At 36.4% G+C, this 9,467-nt stretch overlaps 1 protein-coding gene across 1 annotated transcript; it reads left to right on the forward strand.

Moving 5' to 3' along the window:
- Positions 1 to 1,014: 1,014 nt before the first annotated feature.
- LOC100984808 (olfactory receptor 10K2) lies at positions 1,015 to 9,070 on the forward strand. The gene is made up of 2 exons (XM_003821001.5): positions 1,015 to 1,319; positions 6,357 to 9,070. The coding sequence occupies exon 2, from the start codon at positions 6,418 to 6,420 to the stop codon at positions 7,354 to 7,356; it is 939 nt and encodes a 312-aa protein (XP_003821049.3). The 5' UTR covers positions 1,015 to 1,319; positions 6,357 to 6,417; the 3' UTR covers positions 7,357 to 9,070.
- Positions 9,071 to 9,467: the final 397 nt, after the last annotated feature.

The raw sequence follows: 9,467 nt of genomic DNA on the forward strand, positions 1-9,467 counted from the left end.
CTCGTAAGTGGGAGTTGAACGATGAGAACACATGGACACAGGGAGCGGAACATCACACATTGGGTCCTGTCAGGGGTTGGGGGCTAGGAGAGGGATAACATTATAAGAAATACCTAATGTAGATGATGGGTTGATGGGTAAAGCAAACCACCATGGCACACATATACCTATATATCAAACCTGCATGTTCTGTACATGTATCCCGGAACTCAAAGTATAATAAAAAAGAAATTATATTAATTGCCAGTTGAACCATGAGGAAAGTGGAAATCAGAAATAGTGGAAATCAGAAAATGAATGATGGTATTTTTATTTAGCTGAGGTATTTATGTAGTTGGGGTATTGTTGAATACGACCATTTATTCACTCAACATTCAGCATATGTTTATTTAGTGTCTCATACACATAACAGCACACTATATTCATTTATGGATGATGGAGTAGAAAGGTAGAAAAAATCAACTCAGGGGTTAAGACGGTGAACTGAATCTCCTCCAGCTTATTCTGAGCACAGTCTTCACTCTAAAAAGCCATTGCCCAGTTTACCTTCTCAGCCTAACAAAGAACTATCTTTCAATTATGAGTACAAAATCAGATTTTCAGTTAAACCAACATGTTTTACAACGCATCTATTATAAAATGTCTGCATAAAAATTCTCTTTTGTCTCTTCAATAACATAACAAAATGAGAAATAAGCTTAAAATTAGTCACATTTTCTAAAATTGCTGCATCTGAGGATGGCTAGAGCCTTCTGCTCCCTAAGCCCTAATGTCTGGGCCCCGTTTTGAGCAATTGGGCATTTAGTGACTTGCCTCTATTTTCCACAATCAACTCAGTAGTTAATTAAACCCAGTGCAATGTCTCCATGGCAATGGCTTTGGCATCAGGAGACCCGCAGAAGAACCACCTGCTGCCAACAAACATAATGAAAATTCCTACTGCTTTATGGTCACTGTGAGCTGTGGCTTGTGATCTTTAGTCAATTGACATAAAATGGCAGGAGACTGGTTACATTTGACTTTGGTCTGGGTCTAAGACCATAGACCATCATCACATCTCTACCTCTGAGTAAATATCAGTAGCCTGTGACCCATTTTGACTTTTTTCCATTCTACACGTCAACTTGAATTCTGTCTCTTGTAGCCTCTATGTCCCTGGCTTCTCTTAGGGAAAGGCAGAGGAAAATGGAAGCACTCCATGAATAACAGACATCCATCTTGCTTGGACTAAGCATCTACAACCTTGAGAAACTGGGCAATGGACAGGAAATGAAAATAAACATCTATCCTCTGGCAGGACTTATGTTTTCACATTTCAGGTAAGAGAAGAAGGGTGATGAGCCCATGCAAGTGTACTACCAATAACAGAAAGAGAGACTCACAATTAAAAGTACATCAAATAATGTTAATCAGGATTATTTAAGTTTTAAAGTGCTTTTCTGCAAAATTGTGCATATAAATTTTATATATTTTTAAATTAACTTATTCATTTTTCTTTCTAAATTTTTATATGCACTCTGTTGGTTCTGATTTAATTTGACAGGGCACTCAACAATATTTTAATTAAAATTTTTAAATAATGACGTTTTTGTAGAAAGGACTGTATCAGATAGGATCTACACAAAGATATAATACCTAATATGTGGCTGAGAACTTAATAAGTGCTATGAAAATAGTTATAATTGACAGATATAAAGACTAAGAAACCCTGCCCTCTGGGAACCCAAAAACAGAAACAGGCAAAAACACTAGCACAAGGACATAGACTTAGGAAAAGAACACCGTAAGTAACTGCTGCCAAAAAAGAGAAAGTAATTATGGATGAAACAAATATCTTCAGAAGGCAGGATAATACTGTGGAAATCACATTCTTCTGAAAGAGAAAAGACCTGTGTTCCATTGCTAACACATCCACTCAGTTGCTTTCTAGTCTTAGAAACTTCATAGCACTCTCTGAAGCTCAATTTCTTCATCTGTCTGATGAAACTACTAAGCTAGATCTTTAAGATCATATACAGCTGTAACTGTGACTCTGGCTTTCTGGAGACCTCTTGAGTAAGAGACAAGAACTACTGCAACATACCTTTCCCAGTCCTGAAAAATGAAATGATCTTTATTTTATTAAATCGCTCCCAAAACCAACAAAGGTACAGGAAGCAATGTGAAAGGTATGTTCTTCTCAAAACTAGCAGCGCTCTCTGCCCCTTTTCAATTCCAAGTTATACTTACATAAATAATGTCTGTGAAACCACTCAACTGTTACAAAAGCATTGTCTCATCCATTTTAAAGAAATCTTAAAAGTTATGTTAGCTGACATCAGAATGAATGAACCGCATTACAAAGATGAGAAAATTGATTCAGACTCATCAAAGTCCTGTAGCTAATACATAGCAAAGTTGAAAACTGAGGCCATAACAAAATTGTAGCAGAAGTCTTTTCCTTGAAATAGCTTTATCTGGAAGGAGAGTGTTGAATACTGCTTTCCCTTTCTCACCACACACACACACACACACACACACAGATTGTACTATAGTCTAGTGTTGGTTCCACCAGCTGTGTGAACTTAAGAGGAGTCCCCAAACTCTGATTCTCAAATTTCTTATCTTTATAATAAAGATATTAAAAGTAATAAATACTTCATAAGGTTGCTGTGAGGACCAAATGAGAGAATATATGTAACAGTATTTTCACCAAATCTAGAACAAACAGAGCATGTGATAAATGTCAACTTGCCTTACATTATTACAAGATAACTCTAAATTTTGATTAATAAACTGATACCAAAATTGTGTTCTATTTTTTCTTCCTGGAAACATCAAAAGCAATATTGATAGACTGATACAATGGAATAATGCTCCCAAAAAACATAACTGAGTTTATTTTTTCTTTGTTTTTGTCTACTTGTTTGCTAGTTTTTTGAGTGTGTGACCTCAACATGAAACATGAAGTTTATTGTAAGGAAACAGAAGAAGAGAAAAGGGAGAATAATTAGTGTGTCTTGTTTCATGGGCCTTTGTAAACTTACATTTTAATTCTGAAAGGCCAGTCAACATTAAAGAAAAGATTAGTTAGTTCAATCAAAATATCTAGATAAGTAATGGCATTTAGACTCAGCCAGTACTTTTATTAAAATTCTTACAGGTGAAATTCAAATACTACTTGTTCTTCAAAGCCTTCTCTAAAATTATTGGGTTTTTCCTCCAGATTTTCAGGACATTTTGTTTATACTTATTTTATAATGTTTATAGGCTATTTTATAATATGAATAGGTGTTTGATTCTTTCTTCTCTGAGAAAAGGGCAATGATTTTATTCATAATTATATCTATAGTGCTTAGATAGTAACAGAAATCATGAAATCGTAAAACATGAGAATTGTTAGACAATCTGCTCCAGTCTTTAGGAACTCAATAAATTGTTGAGATTGATGCCTAAATATGTATGGCCTCCCTTCAAGAGCAAAACAGAACTCTGTGGAAAACCAAGTTACTTTCAGTCAGGTTTGGAGAGCCTCAAGGGAAGAATAATTTCTCTTAAATTTTCTCTTCCTGAGAAAATACAGAAAAATCAGTTTCAATAACTTCCCATGAGTTAAATGCTTATTGCCTCACTGATTAAAATATTTCTGATACCAATACCTATAGAACAACAATAAAGTAATAAAACAGAAGTACTTACTAAGCACTCCTTATTTATGGGACAAATCTCTTTCATATATATTGCCTGAATTATTTCTCATGATAGCCCAGGAGGCAGGAATTATTCTTATCATACAAATGAGAAAATAGGCCTTAGAGAATTTATTAAGGTTTTACCACTAGAACTTGCCAGAGTCAGGATTAAAGCCTATATCTGTCAAAATGTAAAGCCTATTTTATTCCTACATTACTCAACTTTACACGTGCTTGTGAGAGTAAAATTTCAGATTCTACATGTAGAAATTTATTAGTAGCACTAAAAACTAGAGAATATAGAATTTGAAAGTTAATAGTATGTTAGTAATAAATATGCCAATAACCTAGGCAATAAAAAAAAAAACCTTGTGCTAGATATTGGGCGAAGAACCAGAGGAATAAGATAGAGGAGGAAGAGGGTGTTTGCCCCTTTCATGGGGTTGAGAAAGGGAGTGATATAAAGTAGAACATGCAAGCAGAAAACATCCTTGCACTCTTCCAGGAGCAAGGAGAAGCAAATGTACTTACTTGCCCTATTTATATATTTAGATTAAAAGTTTCAGAAACTAAATAGTGCCTGTGTTATGATATTTCTCCAAGTACACTTAGTTTAGCCTTTTCATAACATATATAAAGAAACTTAGAAATAAATAAAAAATACATATCATTTTTTAAGGATATATACAAGATTTGTCTCCTGAGTGCTCCTATAATTTCAAATGCATATCCATCATCTCAATCACCACATTTTTAATAATATCTTCTTCTGAATGTGTCTCACCCTTGAAACATGAACTAGAGGCTCGGGACTGGGTCTTATTTAAATGTGTATCTTCATTGCAGACCTAGTAGCTGACACATTGTTATAATCACACTGCTTAATACATGTGTACTATCTGATATTCTTGATTCGGCAGTTCTTAGGTAACATAAAAATGCATTGTCATTAATTTTGTTATTAATATTAGTTAAGGTGATTTTAATAATATACTTTTTAATGGGATAATTGTAAGGTTAACTTTATGATTTTTCTCTCACTTATTTGAATTCTAACATGCTCTAAAGAGCAGCAAATGTACTAGGAATTGGGAATCACCTTAGGTACACAGAATTCTGATGACCAGATGCTCTCTTCAGTGCCAGTTTTCTATTGTAAACAGAGATTTCTCTTTCAGATTTAAATGGGCCGGACTTAGTTTTATGTGGTGCAGACATTCTTAGCATTCTTGACACTGAGAAATTCTTGTGCCTAGAAAGAAATAACACTGAGAATTCTCTTACTCTGTGAGTTCTAAGAAGTCTGTGCTGCCCATGAACAAAACAGATAATGTGGCAAGTTAACTCTCTTATTTATATAACAATTATTTATTGAGAAGGTGTTATGTACTTAATATGGTTCTGGATGCCGAGGAGAACTCAGGCAAAGATACATACAATTCACATCTTTTCCTCAAAGGTACAAAATCTGGTAGAGAAAATAGATATAAGAACAATTCATTAGAATATTTCAAAATTAAGTAAATATCACATAATTTTGGCAATCAATGTCTTATGTGAGTTCTGAGGAAGAAATAACTCCTTTCACCAGGAGGTAGCAAGAAAGCTTTCAAAAAGGTAGATTTTAATGGATGCTTCAGAAGAACCATAAAATATCTGTAAATAAAAGTGAATAACAAACTAATATGAGCAAGGAATAGAGGCAAGGAAGTCCAGAACATATTTGGGAAATAGTGATATATCCCATAAAGATCTGAAAATGAGCATAGAAAGATAGTTTACTTCCCCAAAGGAAAGACTTTTGGAAACAATGAAGAGTTTGAACTCTATACTATAGCCATAAGTAAAATTTTTGAAGAGTGAAGCAATATAATACAATTTATATTTTAAAAGATTAGGCTGTCATCAGGGGAAAGATGGGTTGCAGAGATGTAAGAGTGGCCATGGGAAAGGAGCCATAATGTGACTTCAGAAGGAGTTAAGGGAAGTGATGAAAATGGACAGAATCCTGAAGAAAGACTGTGGTCCTCCCTGCCAGAGGAAAGACTCTGATATAGGTATTAGAGAAAGTGTAGACATATTCCACCTTGAAGTTAATGAATAGAAAGAAGAAGATAATTTTTTTCCACTTTGGGACCAGGATAAAGCTACAGAAACAAGAGCCAGCATAATAAAAGTATAACTGACAATTCCTGCCAGGAGGTAAGGAAAACAGTGTTGAAGAGAATTTGCATCTAAGTTATGGAGAGATTAAAACTAAGAGTGGGGGTTTAGGTGTAACGAGAATGACAATTAAGAACCATTGAGTTATAGACAACTATGGTATATTCAGATGGTTTACTTTGCAACTGTAGGAAAGATTTTTTTTTTTTGAGAGAATACGGATACAAGAAAGCCAAAAAGACAAGCTTTGCAAGATAATCTAAGAGTGAAAGGCTAAGAATCTGAGTAACAGCCGCACCATGGGAATGGAGGTGAAGGGTTGTTTGAATCTGAAGAATATCAAGAACTTTTTGGCTATGGTGTTAGAACTACTATGGAGACTCAAAGTTTGATGAACGCTTGCCCGATTTTAGCAACATCATGTCTTGGAAAAACAAGAGGGAGGAGAAAAGATGAGTTCAGAACTCAAAATCTGAGAACGCATGCTGATGATCAATTTTCTGTGAATCTACTTATTTTCAGGGATTTCTTTTGGTGCTGACTCCTCTTCTCTCCCTAATTGTCTCCTGATGATGTATGCTCCATGGAGCGGGTCAATGAGACTGTGGTGAGAGAGTTCATCTTCCTTGGCTTCTCATCCCTGGCCAGGCTGCAGCAACTGCTCTTTGTTATCTTCCTGCTCCTCTACCTGTTCACTCTGGGCACCAATGCAATCATCATTTCCACTATTGTCCTGGACAGGGCCCTTCATATCCCCATGTACTTCTTCCTTGCCATCCTCTCCTGCTCTGAGATTTGCTACACCTTCGTCATTGTACCCAAGATGCTGGTTGACCTGCTGTCCCAGAAGAAGACCATTTCTTTCCTGGGCTGTGCCATCCAAATGTTTTCCTTCCTCTTCCTTGGCTGCTCTCACTCCTTCCTGCTGGCAGTCATGGGTTATGATCGTTACATAGCCATCTGTAACCCACTGCGCTACTCAGTGCTCATGGGACATGGGGTGTGTATGGGACTAGTGGCTGCTGCCTGTGCCTGTGGCTTCACTGTTGCACAGATCATCACATCCTTGGTATTTCACCTGCCTTTTTATTCCTCCAATCAACTACATCACTTCTTCTGTGACATTGCTCCTGTCCTCAAGCTGGCATCTCACCATAACCACTTTAGTCAGATTGTCATCTTCATGCTCTGTACATTGGTCCTGGCTATCCCCTTATTGTTGATCTTGGTGTCCTATGTTCACATCCTCTCTGCCATACTTCAGTTTCCTTCCACACTGGGTAGGTGCAAAGCTTTTTCTACCTGTGTATCTCACCTCATTATTGTCACTGTCCACTATAGCTGTGCCTCCTTTATCTACTTAAGGCCTCAGTCCAACTACTCCTCAAGCCAGGATGCTCTAATATCAGTATCCTACACTATTATAACTCCATTGTTCAACCCAATGATTTATAGCTTGAGAAATAAAGAGTTCAAATCAGCTCTTTGTAAAATTGTGAGAAGAACAATTTCCCTGTCGTAAAATTAATCTTGATTCTGGCCAGGTGCAGTTTCTCACGACTGTAATCCCAGCATTTTGGAAGGCTGAGACAGGTGGATCACCTGAGGTCAGGACTTCAAGACCAGCCTGGCCCACATAGTGAAATCCTGTCTCTACCAAAAAATACACAAATTAACCGGATGCCGTGGTGGGCTCCTGTAATCTCAGCTACTCAGGAGCCTGAGACAGGAGAATCACTTGAACCCAGGAGGCAGAAGGTTGCAGTGAGATTGTGTCACTGCACTCCAGCCTGGGCGACAGAGTAAGACTCTGTCTCAAAAAAAAAAAAAAATCTTGGTTCTGCTCTTTCCAAACCGTAAACCACAAGTTATACAGGAAAAAATTCCCAGAACACAAATGATCAAGCAATTGAGAATTATGTTCAGGAACAGAGATCATTTCCCGTCATCTCCAAATATAAAATTTAGAAAAACACAACTGCTTGCCACACTCACATGAATTATTGCCTATTGAAGGTTTTTTTTTTCAATTGATTAAAAAATAACAGATGGCTATTATGGGAAAGCATATGTATGTTCAGAATTTTAGGCTGTAGTAAATACTGTCACCCAATCTCAGCCAGGCTGAAAACTAACCCTGCAAAATGTGGCACAACCCTAACTCTCTGTTCTAGGGACTCAGGAAGCTTCTATCTCTAGGATTTTTCTAGATGTTTTCTGGACCTCAGTCTTCCAAAATCATCAGATCACAATTGTTAAATGAGATACTTGTTAAGCGTCATTACAATGTTTGATGCATAAGATATATCCAAATAATGTTCAAGTTAGAAAATTATGAAAAGTTATCCATTTCCATGCTTCTAGTGTATTAATGAAATACGATCATTTCTAATTTTGTATGCAGAGGCATACATCTAAATTTGGTCAGCATACCCTGAAGATATTCACAGGGGAATGGATTAATGACAAGACCTAAAATCATCCTAAATGACCAGGCAAGGCAAGCTAAAGAGTAAGTCAATTTCACTAAATATTTACCAAGTGGAAAGCTTTGCATATGGAACAATCAATCTGTTCTCCATGCAACTCAAGAGTTTGCATGTGCATTTGAGACCAGAACTTGAATTTGATGTTTTCATTCTCTGTCCTTTCTGCAGGAGTGATAGCAAAAAGGAAGTTTCACAATAGTGATGATTTCTCACATTATAACTCTTTTCAAGATCCACCTGTCAATAAAAGTCTCCTGATTGATTTATTTTGTTTCTAAGTTTTTTCCTTTTCTTCCACCAGTCTGTTCATCAATGACATATACCTTTTAGGGGTTGAAGCGGGAGGGAAGGAAGTGGAATGTTTTGTTCACAGGCCCTGCTTATTGTAGGACATCTGCCAGGAATGTAAGTCAATTGCATTTCTTCCATTTCTTTGAAGCTTGAAACTTGCTGCTGATGGGTGTTGAAAATCAGAGATTGATGCAAAATTAATTTCAGTGGCCCCCAAGTTGTCTTTTCCTTGGCCATATTGCCCACCCCAGGCCTCTAGCATATCAAATTGATTCATGAAAAGTAAATGAGCTAAGTTTAATGTGTTAATTATTTATAGCTGCATTGTGTGCTACAGTTTAACAATGTTACTTCATCTAAACTTTAGAGCACCCTGGGAAGTATATATTATAATCGACATTTTGTAGATGAGAAAAATGACACTCAGACAAATAAAATGACTTGCCTACTAATGAGTAAAAGAATTAATACTGAGTCCACATGATCTACTTTCTTTATTAATGCTTTTATAATGCTCTCACATGACCTCTTGAAAAGACTGTGATTTTTTTAATTAATGGAGTAGAATGTGTAAGTATTCACCTTTAACAATAGAAGATTAAGCCATGGGTCATCTGTGGGAAGATATACTCTTGATGTTAAATAGTCTTTTAAACCTTGTTTCTTTCCAAGAGCTGTGGATACTATTATTTTGGGGTCTGACACCACAACACTGACAAGTGGGCAGGACCACTTTGTGTTAAAAGGTCATGAATATAAAAAATGACTCTCCTGGCATTTTATCCTTCCTCTTATTTTTTCCATGTGAATGAAAAATTAAGTTGACATTGGGCCTGCACTCCCATGTGTTAAA

Source organism: Pan paniscus, chromosome 1, assembly GCF_029289425.2.
Source record: "Pan paniscus chromosome 1, NHGRI_mPanPan1-v2.0_pri, whole genome shotgun sequence".
Classification (NCBI taxonomy): domain Eukaryota; kingdom Metazoa; phylum Chordata; class Mammalia; order Primates; family Hominidae; genus Pan; species Pan paniscus.

What these genes read in the sequence shown, in the direction of transcription:
- LOC100984808 (XM_003821001.5), top strand. Translation starts at nt 6,418, where the DNA reads ATGGAGCGGGTCAATGAGACTGTGGTGAGAGAGTTCATCTTCCTTGGC.